Source organism: Gambusia affinis, linkage group LG08 (genome assembly GCF_019740435.1).
Source record: "Gambusia affinis linkage group LG08, SWU_Gaff_1.0, whole genome shotgun sequence".
In the NCBI taxonomy this organism is placed as follows: Eukaryota; Metazoa; Chordata; class Actinopteri; order Cyprinodontiformes; family Poeciliidae; genus Gambusia; species Gambusia affinis.
Window position 1 is genome coordinate 15,321,529 of NC_057875.1, and position 19,990 is coordinate 15,341,518.

Sequence of the window (19,990 nt, forward strand, 5' to 3'; positions counted from 1 at the left end):
GTATTTAAAAATCACAGGATTCGGCTGATGCTGAGTTTTTTTCTACAAATTCACTTATTCTGCGAGAGCAGAGACAGCAGACTGAAACATTTTCCAGCTAGAGTATGAAATCTGGCGCTGTAAAGAGCTAGGGAAGGGAGTAAACGAGAAAAATGAAAACAGACTGTGAACAAAACAAGAACATGAAAAAAGATGACAAAGAGTGGAGAGGAGAGGAAAAAATATACGGGAATCAACTAATGACCTGAACCAGAGAGAGGAAGGAAGAGAGACAGGCAACAATTCTCCTAAATAGATTTCACAATTACCTCGTCACTTCTATTTACCAAGGATGTAATCATGGGAGACAGGTCATTTTCCAACCTTTCCTTAGAGAGTATAAATATAAACACCCACCTCAGGCCCTATGCAAATACTCCCAGAATAGTGTTTGTACACAACAACCTCCCACTTAGATTAAGGGGCATTTCATAAACAACAAGTTATGTTCTCCCATACAGCATCTTAAGCTCATATCAGTAGTTCACAGCCATGTTGATGTGGTGACACTGAGGCACCCATACGGTGCCCACAGAAGGACATAAACATAGGAACATCAAACAAGGGCACCGCGGCAACGTCACGCTGAGTCGCAGCAGGGTGCAGCTCTACCGGCCTCAAAAGGCTTCACCATTTTGTCATTATTTCTGTCTTGAAAAGTGAGCCGGTAAAGTCAAAAGAGGACAAAGAAGTTAAAGCAACAAATGATTTTTGGAAAGGTTTGCTTTTACCCAACTGTCACGACAACACAACAAAAGTGCAGAGCGCTGTAGTGTTTTTAATACAACCTCGAGGGTTGTCGCACACAGGCAGAAACAGCTACTGCATTTCCAGTCATCAATCATTAAGGAGAAACTGGACAAAACATTAATAGCTGCTGTTATCTCCATTCTGGTAAGCCCAAAAAGCTTCCACCTTCTCTTTATGTTACATGTATGGCATGTACTGTAATCATTTGTTGATTTTTATGGTCTTTTGTTTCCCATAGCTGTGTATTGTTGGGGAAACGAGAATTGTGACAATGCTTGACTTATGTCATTTTTAAAATTTATGATTAATAATTTATTATTGATGAAATTATTGATAAAGTAAGAGCTTCTTTAATTGATTTGGGGTACCATCCAGATTACCCGGAATCATCAGAAATAAATGAATTCAACGGACAGCAGACCCTCCTCACACAGACACCAGATGGATCACAGACACTTTCCTTTCCAAGAAAGTCTGAATATTTATTAACAAACTAGCTCAACCTAACAGTCCAAACATTCTGTCAATAACTCTACACTTAAACTACCAGCATGCCTCAAACTACTGAGGAGAGAGGAAGAAAACTGAGTAAAGAGTAAAGGATCAAATCCCTAATGGATTATGATGAACAAAATGAAACACTGACATCAATTAATTGCTCAATGCACGTTATGTTGAGTACAATAGTTTGAACATGTGGCAGTTTAAACCAAGCATTTTAACAGCATGTCTTCAATAAGAAGCATTAAGCAAATATAAAACAGATGACTAAATCATCTTATTTAATTTGTCAAATCCCAGACACGTGAATATTATTATTATTATTAGTATTAGTATTATTTTGGGGTGATCAACCTCAGGTAGATTGAAACAATCTCCACAATCCACAAAAAAAGTTCAATAGCTAAAACAGCTATAAGAGTCTTTGGGGAAAGGCATTGGCTTGTTTGCTGATTTGCACGCACAAAGAAGGGAACTACAAGTCGACTCGGTCCTGAGGCTGCTCCCAACGAGCTTCTGCTGTGTGCTAGACAGCAGAAGCTCGGGCCGTTCTCAGCTCGGCCCAATTCTCAGCTCAGGCCGTTCAGAGCTTTAAAAAAGCTGAACGCACAGACAGGAATTCTTAATAGTTCTTCAGGTTACACTTCGAAGGTTTCAAAAGTCCTTCCTCTATCCAAAGAGAATGATAAAGAACAGTTCACGCATGTGTGCCTCCATCAGAGGTTACACTCCAAAGACAAATCTTATCTTTCCAGCGCAGAGTTTTACTGCGGGGGTGATATCAGCCAATGATGGTCTCCAAAGCAATGAATGCAGATACTGATATGGTCTGATCAGCTTGAGTAAGCGGAGGCCCAGCACTCTGTAATGGATAGCTTGTCAATTACAGAGTTATCTCAGGTGTGTACAGTGCAGTGAAAACATATTTGCCTCCTTATAGATTTTTTGTTTTTGCTTTTTTGGTACTCATTTTTCAGATTGTCAAACAACTATCACATAAAGATAATCCATGAAAATACAAAATTCAAATCAGAATTGAGATTATCAGAGGAAAAAAAACCTATCCTAACCAGTATGTCCATGTTTTAAATCTTTCTCTGGTCCTCAGCAGAAATATCTTGCCACACTGCAAGCTGAAATAACTGCCATCAAAAAGCTTGGGGTCTATTCACATAGAAAATTTGTAGGAAGAGCTGAAAAGGGGTGGACAAGCAAAAAATGACCTACAAACTGACTCACTTAAACCAATTCTGTCGGTAAGAATTGGACTACTACTGGGAATGGAAAACAATTTGAAATGCTTGTGGAAGAACACCCAGAACGTTTGACCCAAGTTACACAGCTTCAAATGTATTTTCACTTCATAATAAGAGAATACATGTAGAATCCAGAATTTGCTAGTGAAAACAAATTCAAATCTTATTTGCTTTAATGTCAAACAACGAGAAACAAATATGTTTTTTTTATATATATATATAATGTATTTATGTTACTTGTTTCTGGATGTATTTTTATGTAAAGCCGTGTTTGAGGGGAAGCAGCAAGAGGAAGAAATCTAAGTGCTTCTTAAAGTTCAACAGAGAGAAAAGAGAACCATTATCAACGGGGAAATATTAAAGAGCACAAAATGTTGAAAGAAAAGGCACAATTTAGCCTCGGGGTTGTCTCACTTAGCCAAGACACTGCACTGACATGAAGGTTGGTTATTACTAGAAAAGTCGGCCAAAGAGTTTATGCTGATCCTCATCACAGAGTGGTGAAAGAAGCCAGGGAATTCCTCCTTCTCATCGTCTTATTCAAATCCAATTAAATTAAAAAATAGTTTAAATATCCAAAAGGAAAATAAGTACGCTATATATATATATATATAATTGACTTTTCTTCTCTTTTTATGGACACACTCAGATGGGTTATTTACATTTTAATAATCAGAACTTTTAATCTCTGACAGAACTGACTGAAGTTCACTGAAGAATATGGTTCCTTTAATTAAACTTCCAACAAGCCAGAGGAGCTGAAGTTGGTTTCCTAATATTCACTTGAGATCAAAATTAACAGAAAGTAAAGATATCTGACAGATTTGAAAAACCAAATGTTTGCCAGGAACGTCTAGAACAACTTTAATTATAACTGTGTAATTCTTGGTAATATCTGCATGCTCCATGAAGGGCAGAGAGGTATGAGGTATACCAATTATCGCCTAAACTCTGCTTTCAAAAAGTTGGCATTGGGCCTGAAGCAACAGAGCGTAAACACAAAACTGAAATAAAATAAAATAACTGTGGGAGTCAGCAGAGTAAGACGTCAACAAACCTGATGGCACTGGCCCAAGAGAAAGTATAAAAGTGAACCAGAAAGAAATCCATCTATTTTCTTTAACCTTTATTTATAATAGAAGTTTTGACTATAAACATAAGACATTATATCTACCGATAAATCTAGTTAACCTATTATTAAAATGTTATGACAAAGATTTATTTTGAAGTTGTAAAAGCAAAGCAGATAAGTCACTTAACCAGGATAGTAGTTTCTATTGCTGTGTTTACTACTGTCTTATTCTTACTAGGCCATTAAAATAAAAATCATTAGAGGCTAATCTCTGACAAAAATGGTTGATAGATAGAAAGCTGTAAAGTATTTTTTAGAGATTTATAATTTTTGTTGTAACAAAGGATACATCCTACCTCAGTCTTAGTACATTTGGATTCCATCTGTACTAAGGTTTTTAATCTTAGTACAGATGGAATATCTACCTTTTACATTTTTAAAAAGGTAGAGATGCAGTTATCTGATAATCTTTGATCTTAAAGCTTAAAAACATTTAAAGATGTGTGTGTGAAGAAAAGAATAGAGGACTGCTAAACAATAGTAGAGAGATATATAGGCACCCTTCTGTCAAATTTTAATCGTAGTTTGATGGATTAAAGACCCTAATTAATTCCTTTTAATTTCCGGTGTCAAATTTCTGTATTGTATCACACTTGCTAGTGTGATACAAATGTTACTCATTGGTACAAGTACTTCTTAAGAATATGTAACACTTGCTAGTGTGATACATTTCAGTAAATGTTTCTCATTTGTACATGTAGTTCTTAAGAATATGTGACTGGTAGTAAACAGGCCTACGTGAGGTTCCTCAAATGTAACTTTTATCTTTCCGCAGTTAAAGTGAAAAACAACCTCTAACATCACTCCATTTCCAGAATTTGTCCTCGCGTCATTGTAAATGCTACTTTCATTCAGTTTTTTTCCTGCTGTTGAATCAACACTGATCTTCCCACTGCTTCATGCTTTCTCCAAAATAGTAAATGTTGGTTTAAATACAACTCTTGGAGCGTGGTTGTGCAATGTAAAAAAACTTTCAACTTTGGGGAAACCTGAAAGTTAAATAAGAGTATCCTCACCTCAGCCTGTTTAGTCCCCATCACATATTCCTAAGAAATAAAATTACAGACGAGGAACTTTTACTGACATGTATCACACTAGCAAGTATTACAGAAAAAAAAAAAATCTGAGTTTCAAAAGTATTCTTAAGAACTACATGTACAAATGAGAAACATTTACTGAAATGTATCACACTAGCAAGTGTTACATATTCTCAAGAAGTACTTGTACCAATGAGTAACATTTTCTGAAACGTATCACATTAGCAAGTGTTATAGAAAAAAATCATCAAATTAAAGTGATGAAGGAAATGACAAACTCATAGTCAGCATTGACTAATCGTGCTACCATAAATAATGCAGTAAAACAGTTAAACTCTAGGTTTTCTTTAGAGGTATGTGTTTACTCTTACGCAGGGATGCGCATGCGCACACGCACACACACACACACATTGCGGGGTCAGGGGGGTCAACCCCTGTCCAGCCTTCTGCCCTCTCCTGCGCAAATCCTGAGAGCTGATAACCGATGAGCACAATGACCTCAGCTCATCCTGACGGGTGAGGTCTGTCCCGCATTTTGTTTTAAAACCGGACACACATGCACAAACACAATTGACTTAGTGAGAAAAACCAGAGGTAACTACCCAAAAAAACAACAACAATGTGCTGCATCGATCAAAATAACAGATGTCCAAGGAATGTTTATCCTGTCACCGGATGGGAGGATGGGAGAGGGAAGGGGATGTAATTTGACACTGGAAATTAAAAGGAATTAATTAGGGTTTTAATCCATCAAACTCCGATTAAAATTTGACAGAAGGGTGCCTATATATCTCTCTCTAATAGTCATCATTTTTTAAAAAAAAGTAATCTGTTTTCATGTAACTTATGGGTGGTTGGGCAGAAGAAAGAGGACCACATGTGAGTGTCCACCATGTTTCAGATGAAGAACTGAATAACAGTTCCTGGCTGGGAATGACATGCTGCTAACAAGCCAAGAATTACATCTTGCAGCTGTGGTGCAAAGAAAGCAAAGTGACAATTAACACGCTAATGAAAGAACAATTAGTATAGCAAAGCATTTATCTCACTCCTTACTTACTTCAGTTGTTTGGAGTGACGCTTCATTGTAACTACTGTCAAGTAATCAGGAGAAAACAGCACTGTAAAACAACTTTTATGCCAGTCAGAAGATTTTTTTTTACTTGTATTTTTCTTCCTCTTTATTAAACAACAAAACTACTGTAATGAACAAACAGGACAAGAAAAGTGTTCATAACCACTTGAAATCTGACTGTCTTCCCCCACCTTGCTAAAAGACAGTGACAGATAAAATCTATATGTAGACCAAAAAGAAAAAAAGTGCACTCCTTCTCACTAGTGTGGAAAGAGTAGCTTGTTTTATAGCTTTAATTACCTTTTATATTTTTTACGATAATTGTGTTAGAGTTTCCTTGTCTTGTATTTATTGCTTGTATTGATTGAATTTGTTTTGTTTATTGACAAAGCGTGTGTAGTCAAATTATTTTAACTTTGTTTGCATAGCTTTGTTTTTAGCAGGAGGAATTGAGTGTTGTCCAGGAACAACAGATGGAAAATAGTCTTTTGGTCAATTCTGGAGCAAAAATGTCTTTCTCTGGAAAAGGTTTTTGTTCATTCGGCACCATCAAGAGAAACAAATGAACACCACTAGATTGAAACTCTATCCAAGTCTGTCCAAGGAGTGAACAAACTGTACAAGGTCTGTTTGGTCTGCTCATGACAGGAACCTGAGTAATGCTAAAGATATGTTTTGAGGGAGGATTTCTTTATATGAGCCAATACTAGTGTGAAGAAAAGTGAATTCTAGATTTAAATGGGTGTATGACTGGAATCAAGCCTCATAAACACCTTTCAGCGTTAAATGGACGGCACTTACAAATTAATTTCTACTCTTACTGACCCCTTAATATGCTTTAGCATCATATTTACCTATTTCAACACACAAATACACCCAAATCAGTAAACAGATGCTGCGAATTGGCAAAAAGCCTGGGGTTAAGTGCCCTGGCTAAGAACAGTTAAGCATGTGTGGGATGTAGGACTTGCACACTGCACCTGTTTGATGAAACATCGCCTTGGTGCTATGAAATAAATGAGCCAAGATTGGAGTCCTGCAGTGCATGGCTATTGTTGTGGCAGACCACCTGCCTCCTTTCGGTGGAGTGTGGAAGTGTATGGTTTGTGTGACAGATCATCTGCTATTCATTTTTTTTGGCACATTTAGCAAATGCAAAAGTTTATAGGAAGCCTAATGTGGTTGACATCTCAAAAATAGTCAATAATAAGTTTTAATGACTGCAGTGGATGGACGCACAGATGGATGAATAATAGAATGGATGGATGGCAAGAATAGCACACAGAGAAAAAGAATGAACCAAAGCAACCCAAAACTTTGCTCATGGACACCTAGATCTTCTTATATATAGATATATATTAAGGCAGGAAATAATATCTAAAATATCCCCCCCATCTCACTAGAGCTGGAAAAAATGTCTGAAAAATCAAATTTCACAAATATTTAGAGCTTAAGAACCTGTTAATGCATAGGATCAATATTGTACATGTAGACTGTTCTGACGACAAATAACAGCTGGAAATTTATATGTAGGGTAAATAAATGTAAAGTCATCTCATTATCATGAGGTGGCTTAAATAGAAAGATCAGTAATTTAGCAACAAAAAGCAAAAGATTTCTTTTGGTGGAGTATTGAAATGTGTTATGTATTAATGTAAAAATTTGCATAAAAAGGTGATGTAAACTGTATTCGAACAAATTTCAGATCTGAAAACCTTGATCCAACCAAAGGAAAAAAAACAACTACTTTTTTTAATGACCTAATTAGCCTGGGATAAATCATAAAAAAAGTAAAGCAAATTCCTGTTAAAAGAACGAGATGCTCATTGTATTTAAACACCTGGTTGCAGATCACTTTTAGTACTGCTGATTTATACCGAGGGAAATTTCATACTAGATACTGAAAGGTCTTTGTGGCCATGACTGTGCAGCTGAGCCTGTGTAAGTGCAACAGTGGAAGGAGAGTAATATTCGGTCCATCAGTCTGGGATTTGGCCCAGTAGGAGTCCTAAAACAGGGCCATTAAAATCCTGCATCTAAACCTCACACCGCTGCCTGTCCATAAAGTTGCCATTGCTAATTAAAGTGTTGCTTTCTTCTCCTCTGTCATCCCCTCAATCATTCTGTTTAATGGGCAACACTCCGTCGTCCTGTCAGGCTGCGATCAGTAGATGTTTTCCATTAGGCTGGTGGAAAAGGTCCTGTGTTTCACTGACAAAGATCCAGATGGTAATTAAGAAAGTTAATGAAACCGCAGCTCATGGAATGATTTATCATGTTAAGCAGCCACCTATAACTCTAACAAAAAATATTACTTTATTTGAAGTTAATTGGGGAAAGGGTTGAGGCAGGTGACTGCACTGGATAGGTACAGCCAAAGGGCAGAATCCCCACTGCTCCTACAAAATATGCATTTGAGTCCAAGTAACTTGGGCACTTTAAAATGGTCCCTTTTTGATTCATTATTTATGTTCCACCTTTTAGCAGCTAGCCTTCTTAAATACTAAATGCACCAAAACAGAAAGAAGCCTATCATAACATGAATGTTTCCTTCTTAGTTTCAGGCCCAAACTCTCAGAATCTCTTTTAATACAGCATGTTTCAAGTGTTCAAAGGACGAGCTGCTTAACAAATACATTCCTTGATTACAAGCCCATCTTTGACTGTACAATCACAGCTTTAGGGAGAACACGTTGTATAGAGGGGGGAAAAAAGCAATGAATTCCCACTATCTGCTCTTTAACAAATGAAGGCCTGGGTATCTGCAGATTTATGTGAGCCCTGGGCTTATGCTGTTGTGGGCTGGTCACAGTAAATCTGCTATTTTTGTCGAGGTATAAAATGTATTCCACTGTTAAATCACATACGAAAGCCTTACTCAGACGGCACATTCATACACACACACACACACACACACAACCAAGCATATAATTTCAACTTGCTGACTTTTATATTCATTACACTTTATCTACTTGGACCAATCTATTTTGAAAACACGCTGAGCGTTTCGCTTAAGAAAATAAAAGCAAAAAACTGAATGTTGTGCATTTCTACGTGGAAATTATTACTTCTCAGTATTTATTTTTTTGTTAGCTACATTTTCTTTGCTCCATTTTCTTTTTAATTTAATATGAAGCGATTAAAATGTTAGGAAAACATATTTTGTTTAAATTATTCTTCATACGTTTTTTTAAACAAAGCCCTGTACCATCGATATTTGTATTTAGATTTTGATAATCCATAAAAAAAATTATGTATAGCCCTCTTAATTATTGGGAAAAATCTTTACTGGCATCCCAGCTATCAAATCTTTCTTAAAATTGCCAATCAGCTCTTCCCATGCTTCCACTGGTAGTGTGAAGATTTACTGTTGGCACGGGGCTCCAAGTCTTTTGGGTTGGAATGTGTCGTTTCATCATTCTTTTATCAGACCGAAGTCAGGACTCTGACTGGGCAGCTTCAAAACGTTATTACATTCCAGTCAGACAAAATGTATTCACCTGGTTTCTTTAAACTAAAGTCTGCCAAGAGAAGGTCAAATAAAGCATTCTGGTTAAGATATCAGAGTGAATGACATTTATGCTTAGAGCAAGCACTTTTAAACCTTTTCTTAGCCAAATAAATAGGAGTTGCTACATATACACACAACCTTTTAAAGATTACTACAATGAAGTGCCTGTTGCTCAGACATAACCTCAAGAATAACTTGCATTTTAAAAAGCTGTAAATGATAGATCCACTTTTGCTGAAAAATATTATCTTACCATCTTTTCAGTCTTACCTGAAAAGATGGTAAGGACTGAATTGCGAATTCTATTTCATACAATTCAATATTCAGTCCAGATATTTTGCATACCATGTATTAGTTGACCAGAACCATTAATGTTAAGCTGACCAAGCTGAGATGAATTATTTTAATTTATTTTTTTTAATTACTATTATTCTGGTGCATCCTCCCCCAAAATATAGGATCTCCCTCAAATTGGATCAGACATCTACTCTAGATCAGTGATTCTCAACCCATTTCTTAAACTCTGCTGAATTGTACCTACAAAATGCAACTGATTTGTTACATACACCATTCCTCTGTTCTTTTGTTCACCACATTAAACAACATGTGCTGTTCTCAATGTGGTCCGTTAGACTGTTTTGCTGTCAGCACCACAAAGATGCAATGTGAGTCAAACTTATCTTGGGACAATGCGGTGAAATGTAGATGAAGCAGAGCGAGATCCAGTGATGAAACACCTTTGTAAAGAAGAATGTACTAGTCACTGTGGGGAAACCACAGAAAGACTGTTCTTATTCGATACACCTTGCTGCAGTATGGAGGAACATTTACCATTTACCAAAGGCTGCAACTTTTTTATTTTGCAGTACTGACGTGCACAACAACATACTTCTCTGTCCTGTCGACAGTAAATGTACTTGCCACTGGTGGAGGGAAGTTTGTTCTTTTTAGATGATATTAAGAGTCGAAATGTGACCTCAAATCATCAGTTTGTTACAAGCTTCCTGTTCTGGTGATATTTCTATCATGAAGGCTTAGACAAAGAGTGACAAAAAGTACTTGCAAAAATATTCTTACGTTTAACTGTCTGGATAACCTGACCTGCAATCAAGTCATAAGGCAGGCAGCAGACAAATGCTGTTCAGTTTAATTAACAATTTGAAGAAACTTTGAATGACCAGAGGCGAGTAGTAACTTTATGGGGGAAAAAAATGGGAGTAGTTTTATTTCAATCTACTTTTTACTTTTAGTTAAGTAACATGATTATGAAGAATTGATATTGTTAACAGCTTAAAATATTGTGTTGGGTTTACTTCAGGTTCTGAGCTCTAACTAGAGTTAATTAGTCGGGCTGTATTGAGTTCAGACAGAGTGTGGATGGAATCTGTCCGGGTCAGGTTGGATTTTTAAGCCCAATCTAAACTATACTTCACAGAACTCAAACAAAATTCCCAAAGAGTTTACAAACAACTAAGCAACTTTCTGTTCTCCTTTGGCTGTTGTATCATCTTATTAGAAACCAGTTTCCCGTATGATCTGTCTGTCATCACAGAGCTTTGCATCATCCTAATCAATATGAGAAAAGAAATTCAGAGAACATCACAGAAAAAAAAGAACTTTCTGAATCTTAGACTTTACAAACAAAACGGAAATGAGTATATAGCTGAAAAAAAGTCACAAAAGGAATGTAAGCAGTAAAATACATAAAAATGTAAGTAGGGAAAATATGACTAATTTTCAGGATGACAAAACATGAAAAAAACTACAGAAGGAGAAGATCTATCACACTGACACCGTTGGTGTTATGCCAACTGCTGACAAGGATTATAATAACTCAAATCTAGTTAAAAGATATTTCCTACATTCACACCTAAGTGATCTCTTCTTGCCACCTGCCTACATACTCAGAACAAAAGGTTATATAAGGGATGTGGGCTTTTGTTCGACACTTCATCTTGAAGTTAAGTTCCAGTTGGAGCCTTGCCTAAGGTGGAGACACCACTCTGCGGAGAAAATGGTGCATTGGATCAAATAGAAGACAGGACAAAATATTAAGGTCTTGTGGAAGACTGACAATAAAAATAAAGGAAAAAGAAGAAGTGTGTTAAAAATGCTGTGCTTTGCATTCTTTGATAGGCAAAGAATGCTAAGCCTACCAAAGGCTGAGTATTTGAATAGCTGAGATCAAATGATCTAATGAGTAAAATGAGCCAGTTCTCATCAGCTCAGTCTAAACGGGTTGATTTCTATTTGTTCGCCTGGAAACTTTTAGATGACCTTGTAGATTAACATAAGTGTGTATCTAAACAGAAAGCCATGAATTCTGATTAACAACAGCTGTGAGGAATAATAATACTAATAAAAATATAGAAGAAATTATGCGATAACTTACCCCAACCTCCACGTGGTCTGATCCCTTGTCATCTTGCTTGTGAAGAATCTCAAAATAGTATCGCCTGGATGATATCAGGCTACAGGGAAAACAGAAAACGATACAGTTAGATTATATTAGAATACACTCTAAAATAAAATCTCATTTTAAACGTAAGTAAATGTGACGAGTACAAGAACAAGTTTAGTGAAGATTGGTTCTCTGCAATTTCCTCCTCGATTACAGAAATGTATTTTAGATTTACTAAAAAATTATTTTGATTATTTTTTTAAGTAGTAGCACATAAACGTAGCTGTACTTATAACCAATAGACACTTCCTAAGGGATCCCGATGACCCCTGTTCCCGCTACCTCATTAGATTGTTTTTTTTCTCTCAAGCATGAGGAATATTCTAATATTATAAAAGGTCATGGTCATTATATTCTGCTTTTATTGAATTTTGTTTTTAACTTAACCTGCTGTTTAAGAATAATTATAAGCTTTTTTTGATTTCTTCAGCTATGATTTTTATTGACACACCAGTGAGTTATCAGTGAGTGTTTATTTTGATATAATACAACCTGCTTACTCTCGGCCTCCGAAAGCCCCCCCCACCAAAGTAGTTTTATCAGGCTTTAAAATCCTTTAACCGAATAATTTAACCGTAAAACCACAACAAAAATTATGCTTCTGTGGAATGGAGGAAGATGTGCTTAGGAAATAATTCTATGCTAGGGGCAAAATGCTAAAGTATGACTGTGAGCAGCAGCTTTATTGAATCCTGAATAAAAACCCCCCCACTCCTTTAGAGCCTGATGAAGAAAATCGATGTTCCAAATAAATAACATTTTTTTACTCATCCAGTTCACAGCTGTTTCTCTGAGAATAATTTGAAGGTTCCCCATGTATCCCCTTTTTCCCAAATCAATTTAATATGCACATAAAACAAACAATGGTTTATTCATATAAAACAATTTTTGATACAATTGGCCAGACTTCGGTTGTGGAATGAAGGACATAGCATTTCTTCACACAACATTGACTCCCAAAACAGACGTAAACACAGTCATAACCAACTGCTTGACTTCTATGCGTAGATCTATGAGCTCATCAAATGCTCCAGCAAACAACATTTGGTAGACTGTTTGGCTTTTATACGAAGACTATCTTCTGAACAATGGAACAGCACTTTAACTGGATAAAGGAGAAAATATGTCCTACAAACATTACGTTTGCTTCAGTGTAGTAACTTAAGAATTTTCAGCAATGAAAATTTGTCTTTCCGTTCGGATTTAAGGCAGTACACTTACCCATCTTCTTCTAGCTTTGATGAAAATAAAAAAGCACAATATAATAAACAACATTTGATGTGTGTGTTTTCTTTTCTACTTTTTGATGTTGCTGGCTGAGTTGGAACTGAAGGACACAGGCCTAAGGGGGTGCAGTCATGTGCTGCACCGGGCATAAGCTCTGCTGTATCATCCCACTGACAAGCTTCCTGTATAGCCAATAAATCATTGCAGGTGCAGGAGAGCAGTGACAGTATGCTATAAAGGTCACTCTTTCATAAATAGGGGATGTCTGTGTAGCTGTTGAAATTGCACCCAGCAAACCTAAGTGCCACTTGAAGTTCCTAGTTGCCCCACTTGCCCTTCCCAAAAATGATACAAACAAAGAAATTCCTATAACCATGACTTTTAGCTCACTCCTTCACTAAAGGAGTAAAAAAAGCAAAATAACAAAAAACTGATAAACAAGACATTATACATTCTCCAAAAGGCAAAGCACAAACAAATCTTTTTTTAAAGCAAGTCAATTTATTATGTCTTTCTTTCTAATAATCTAAAATTGAGTAATGTTTGTTTTATAGTTTGACTTTGTGGAGCTTTCACCCCTGACCAGACCACATTAATGCTTTTAGGAAACATCATTACATTTCCTGACCCTTCATTACACTTTGGATGTCTGACCATAATTTGACTTGATCAGGGGGATAATCTAATGGTAGAGTTGAGAGGCTTCTGTCTGCCGCCACACTGTCTCAGAGTTCCACCAAAAACAGACATAAAAACAGCTGATGCTTCATCTAAACAAAACTCTCAACATTCATCCTCAAATTTAAAAACATGGAATAATTCCCTTTAAGTCACTCCCAGAATTGGCAGAATACCCGGAGTCTATGTGCAAGATCAGATACTTTGTGAAAAATATAATAATATAAGGCTTAAATGTTAAATGTAGTAAACCTATCATGGGCTTCCCAATCTATCATGGGCTAGATGATATCCCATAGCCTATCATGGGCTATTGTCTGATTCAACTTCAGACGCTGAGGGGAAAAAAATGTGTAGGCTATGTGACTTTTTATTTCTTAGACTCAAATAAAAAATTAAACCAACTTTTAAATATGGCAATCAATCACTGCAGTTTGTTATTAGTCTCCATAAATCCTTGTTTCTAGCTTGTGCTATGAAGGAAACAATTTACAGCTGCCACAGCTTGTCATGGAGGAAATGTAGAGAAATGTCAGTACCAGTTTGATGTTACAGGCTTGGTGGATTTATTCTATTTAATTTTTTTATTTTTTTTTTTTTTTTTACAAATGACACACCAAAAACTTTAAGAATTAAAGCAAAATCGCCACGTGTTATATTGTGGGATTGGACGTAGGCGTTTCATCCTTCATAATTCAGTGAGACTAAATGAGTTTGCTAGTGTGTGTTGGATGGTTAGATGGATGAAAGAGATGGACAGATAAAGAATGGTCAAAAGAAAGATGAAGGAGTGGTAAATCGTAAATGAACTGCTTTCTTAGGAAAATGAAGATGGGATTACAGCAAATAAGCTTAAAAAGCTATTTTTTATAGTCTTTCCTTCATGAAAAGAGGCGGAAAAGATGAAAGAGCAAATGAAGGGCAAATGAGCCATGAAAGAGAAGAAGGCAGCTATTGGTATGTGATTCAAAGGATGAAGGAAGGACACAAAACAAGAGTCTAATTGCTTGACTAATTAGAGTCTTTGTTTCCCATCTCCTCTCACTGTGTGCTGAACAGATAGAGATGGACAAAGGAATCTGAATAGGATGGATAACGTAAGGCTCTGTGGGAGCCGACCAATATACCAGAGAATGTCATCACAGCCTGAAGTCTGCTTTGGCTAAGGCATTAAATTTTTATTTTGTATTAAAAATGGAGGAAGGAACCTTCCTGTTGTTGATATACACACTCTTTGACAAACATCTAGAAATCCAAAGCAACACTGAAGCAAAGCGAGGCCATTTGTCCAAAAACTTATTGACCCACAGCAACCATTTTTTGTCCCTCTCTCTTTTATCCTAAAAACCTGGAAGTGAAGTAAAGAGTTTAAACTTCCTGTCTTTGCTATTATCTTCTTATGCTATTGCACTCTCTCAGCCCACTGATGGCTTTAAGAGTCCACAGTCCAATTTTGAAGTCTGTCCTTAATCCCGAGTGTCACCCTGTCCCCATCTCCGTCCCTTTTTTGCTCTTGCCTGATTTCTTTATCTGCAATGCCCACAGGTGTCCTTTAAGTAAAAGCTTGTTCTCAGCAAAAACGTTTCTCTCAACTACATTAATGATACTAGAGTCTCGAGCTGCCCGGAGGAGGACAAAAAGCTTTTTTTCCCCTTCACACTCTCCCCTCCCTTTTTTCCTCCATTTCCCATGCATTTCTCTAATCCATCAGAGAGTGATCCCAACGCTCTTCCCTGCAGCCCCAATAAATCCTCTTTCTTCCATTTTCTCCATCCGGCTCTGTCATCCCCTGCTCTCTCCCACTGTTCTTCTGTGTCAAGTCGGCCATTTCTTTCCCGCACTTCTCTCACAGTCTACCTTTTCTGATTTGACCCCATCCAATTCCTTTACATGTAAGCATCTCATGAAAATGTTTAAGAATTACTGAGCTCAGTTTTTTTTCTTTGCTATTATTTCTATCCTTTTCCCCACGTCACTCTTATTTTCTGCCCAAAAATAGTGAATTGGGGAGAACAGTTTGTGTTCACTTTTCTTTGCTTGTCTGGTATTACTAGATTTGAAAAAGTTCTTGCTTTTCTCAATGAAACACCAGGGGGTCAAGCTTCACACAGTTTGGTTTCACCCCCCACTCCCCAGCCCTCAGCCCTAACACCCCTGGATAAAATCCAGTTCAAGCAGTTGTCTTCAGAAATCCCCTAATTACTACAAAGAGTACATCGGTGTACAATGTAACCTCCCTTGAATAGCTGTCTTTAGAAGATCTCAAAGGGTTATTAGAAAAGATTAGTCAACAAGGAACATCATAAAGACCAAGAAACACATCAAGCATAACAGAAATAAAGTACAAAAGAATACATAGGAGAAACAGCCAAATGGCCCACTATAACTCTGTAGAGATTCAGCTATTGTCTACACAGTCCAAGGCCAGTGGAAAGCCATAAAAAGTCTGGTTTGCAGATGGACACAAGCCAATCTGTGTCAAAATTCTGTGGAAAACACACTACACACACATGTTGTGTGTTTTCTAACACACAACATGTTAGAAAATGCTCTGTTAAGATGTGACCAAACTGTACTTTTTAGTCTCTCCAAAAGGCTATGTGAGGTGGAAAACTAACACTGCATTTCGTTTTGACAATGTCATCCGCATGGTGGTGGAAGCATCGTGTTGTGGGGATGACTTTTCTTTTTAAAGATTTTTCTGGTCAAAGCTGATGGGACGATGGATAGATGGAAGCGCAATTAAGCAATACTTTAGTGTCGGTTATATGAAAGTGGTTCTATAATACATTATAATTTGTAATTGTAAAGTGACAAAATGTGAAGGATTAATGTGTTTTGAAAGGCACCTTAGTTGCATTTTTGGGATAAGCAAGAAACATAATTGTGTTTTCGAATTTCTTTATGTATTTTACAAAAGAAGAGTGTCCATACTGTTGGTCTTGCGTCTCTGCTTTATTTTCTTACTTAACTTCTTAGATGTTTGGCTGAGCATATCATATAATCTACTTCTCAGTCGAGCGCTCCTAAGAATAGATGTAAATGGCATCATGGAGGAGCATTGTTGTGATGATGTGCTGAAAATGGAGTGTTGGAAAGATAGGATCTTCTTAAAGAGACAGAAGACATTTTCAAGGCGTAACATTGCCATGTTACATTTAACATATACAGCATTTTTATAACAACTGAACGTTACGTAGTTACTTGACTGTTCTACAAAACAGCACTATGTGCCTGGAAAATACAGATTACCTCTCCCTCTCCTTTTTAAACAAGCTGTTTTTGTCACAATTTAAAAAGAAGCAACATTGTTTTCTTAAATGTTGTAATCCAAACGGATAGTCCTAATTTTTAGTCCCTATCAGAGCTTCTCATCTCTTTAAACCCACTCACATTGCCATCATAATACTGACCGTTCACAGAACTGAATGGTTCAAATGGGTTTAAGCTGCTGGAAATAATTTATAGTACTGTACTAATAGTTTCAGACAGAAACAGTGTGGGAGAAGACAGAAACCTGATTACTGTCTGACCTGTGCGTGCCCGTCCGATTGTAACAGAGTTGTAAATGTCAGACTGTCACTTTTAGAAAGTGACAATTTGACATTTACAGAGACAATGACTGTGATTCTTGCATGATTTTTGCCCCCACACTGCTGATGCCAGAAAGCTGTGCAGGTTCAGCTCAGAGCATCCGACAAATGCAATTTGTCTTGTTGCTGTGATAAAATTCCCAAAGAAAGTATGTTACATAAAAGTTGAGATTCAAATGCTTGGCACAAGGAAATCCACTGCTGTGCATGTGTGGTCTTTTAAAGCAACCGTTATTTGTCTGCAAGAGTCTCTAGCAGTTAATCTTGTCTTACTGCAGACCAATAAGAATATCCTGGATATTTACTTGATCCCCTTCAAAAAGGCTTATGTATCCATTCCCAAGCCACTCACAACATAATTTCTGCTCTGCGTCGGACTAACCTGACCCCCTGTCATCATTACTGTCTCTAATCACGTTTGGCTGCAACCGGCACTGTGTTGCAGTTTGGTTACACTCAGGCATTACTGCCAATCAGATGTCTGCTGTGAAATCACGGTTTTCCACAGCTCCAAAGATGTGCATTTAAACCCCAAAGGCTTTCCGATTAGACATAAGTCACACTCCAACACAGATGTGCACGCCCACACACAGTCAAAGATATGTATACTTGCAGGCGCCCATCACTCGAACAAACAGATGGTGGACTGAAAGCCTTAGGGAAGAAAAAAAAGGACATAGGAGTCATTGCAGCTTGCTGGCAAAAAAAAAAAATGCTTTATTCTAAGATCTTCTAAGTATCTTGTGTGGAAAGAAGTTAACACTCAGAGTGGTACTCGTACTCAAATGCAATCAAGGAACTGTATGCACACAGAGACAAACACACACACACACACTATAGTGGATCCAATCAGATAGTGCAGGTGCTGAGAGCAGGTGCAGCGTTCGACTCGTCTCCATGCTAAATATGGATGCCTATGATGTCAGCTGGAAAAACACTATCCTTTCCTTTTGCTCCTCACCACCTATAATGGCCAGGAGTGTTAAAGTGATTCAATTATAGATACGGAGATCCCACAGTGAAATAACTGGACATTCTCCACTAGGCTTCCCTCACTGTTGCCTGGAAAGGAGCAACAGTAATAACTAGGAAAAGGAAAAAAAATGACCCCACATATTCCCTATAAATCTGCACATAAAATGAAGAGCTTGCATCACATTTAAAATCCTGTAAAGGATTGGAAGTGAACATCATCCTCTGCACTCTCTGAGATAAAATGGTAAAAGACATTTTAAGTAGCTTATATAATAAATCTTCTTGATAATTGGTGGATAACGTAAAGTGATGTTTGAGTGTGTATTAAAATGGACATACAGATCCAATGGAAACTTTACTCACATACAGCCTGTGCGTACATATATTCATTTAGGGCTTTTAAAGACAATTTAACTGATTTCTGAATTGGGTGCACAAGTCAACATTTATTTATGCAAGCCCTGATTTAAACACAGAGCCTTGAAACATTTTAAATGTCCTTCAGCAATCTGCAAATAATGCACATGTATGGATGGGAGTTGTCCACTTCTCTTAGTGGAAACTGGTCACTTGATTTGGGCGATAGCCGCACAATATGTTGAATAGAAGTCAACGTCATGATTTCAATGTAGCAATATTGCAATCACAAAAGACTGTTTGGATGCAGTATTTGGCACAATGTTATATGAGTCTATGCTGTGTATTTTGATACAGTAAATTGCCATCTAAATAGACTCTTTCCCAAACCTTAATGCTCACCCTTGATGTTTATCTTTTAAGTTAAAAGGTTTACTATATCATATAAATGAGGTCAGCCGATCCTAACAATGCATGTCCAAGGTGAGTGTATGTACATTTCTCATCAGTTGGCATTTGTACTCCTCAAATTTACATTTTTAGGAGCACAATCACTTGTTCTCCTAAATAAACTTTTAACTCTGAACTATTTTTGAACCATGACTCTTGTTAACATGTTATGAAGCATGTCATGAAGGATGTACTGCTCATTAGGTTTTCACATTGTTCAAACAATTTTACTTTCACAGCAATCTTCCACTTCTTGTCAATCAAATCACAGCTTAAGCTGTTCCTGAACTTCTATGACACGTCACATCAAGCGCAGCTCCGGACCAGCTCAGTATGCAGTTCGGAGCGTTTGAGTTTGTAGAACCTAAGCAAATGTCAATCTCCCAGTGTTGTCTACACAGCCAGAGGCGCTGTTAGCTGTTTCGGAAAGAGGAGATACGGCTGATGGGGGTTATCTGGGTTCCTCACCTGACAACATTACTGTCACTCATCAGGTTGTTGTGACAGCACCTAGCAGGCACTGCCAACCTATCACGTCACAGATATGAGCACAGGCGGTGACAAAACGGTGCAGTTTGAAAGTGATGCATTCATAAAAGTCATCACTGGAGAATTTAGTGGCTTCAAAAACAAACAGCTTTGTAATGTTTTTTTTTTTACTATTATTTTTCATTTCAGGTCAGTATAATTCTTCCAAAACTTGTATGCCAAGGAATGGAGAGTTATAAGCTTCAGAATGAGTGTCATTAACAATTCATTATCCAATGAAATTACTTTTCTATTAAAAAATCTATTAATAATTTGAAAAATATGAATAATTAAAAATTTTAGCTGTTAGAAGAAGTCGGCTGCAGTGATTGAAGCATCTGATTAGAATAACAGCCTATCTCCTTGTGGAGGAATTTTAAGTCCAGCTGGAATGGGACACCAGGAAAAACCAAGAACGTC

General features: G+C 37.1%; 1 protein-coding gene across 1 annotated transcript in view; it reads right to left on the reverse strand.

The window, feature by feature from the left end:
* Nucleotides 1-19,990, reverse strand: part of b4galnt4a (beta-1,4-N-acetyl-galactosaminyl transferase 4a) — a 137,778-nt gene that overhangs the window by 13,724 nt on the left and 104,064 nt on the right. The window contains exon 8 of the mRNA XM_044124206.1: nucleotides 11,694-11,772. Coding sequence (XP_043980141.1) covers nucleotides 11,694-11,772 — 79 coding nt within the window. The remainder of the gene's footprint in view (nucleotides 1-11,693; nucleotides 11,773-19,990) is intronic.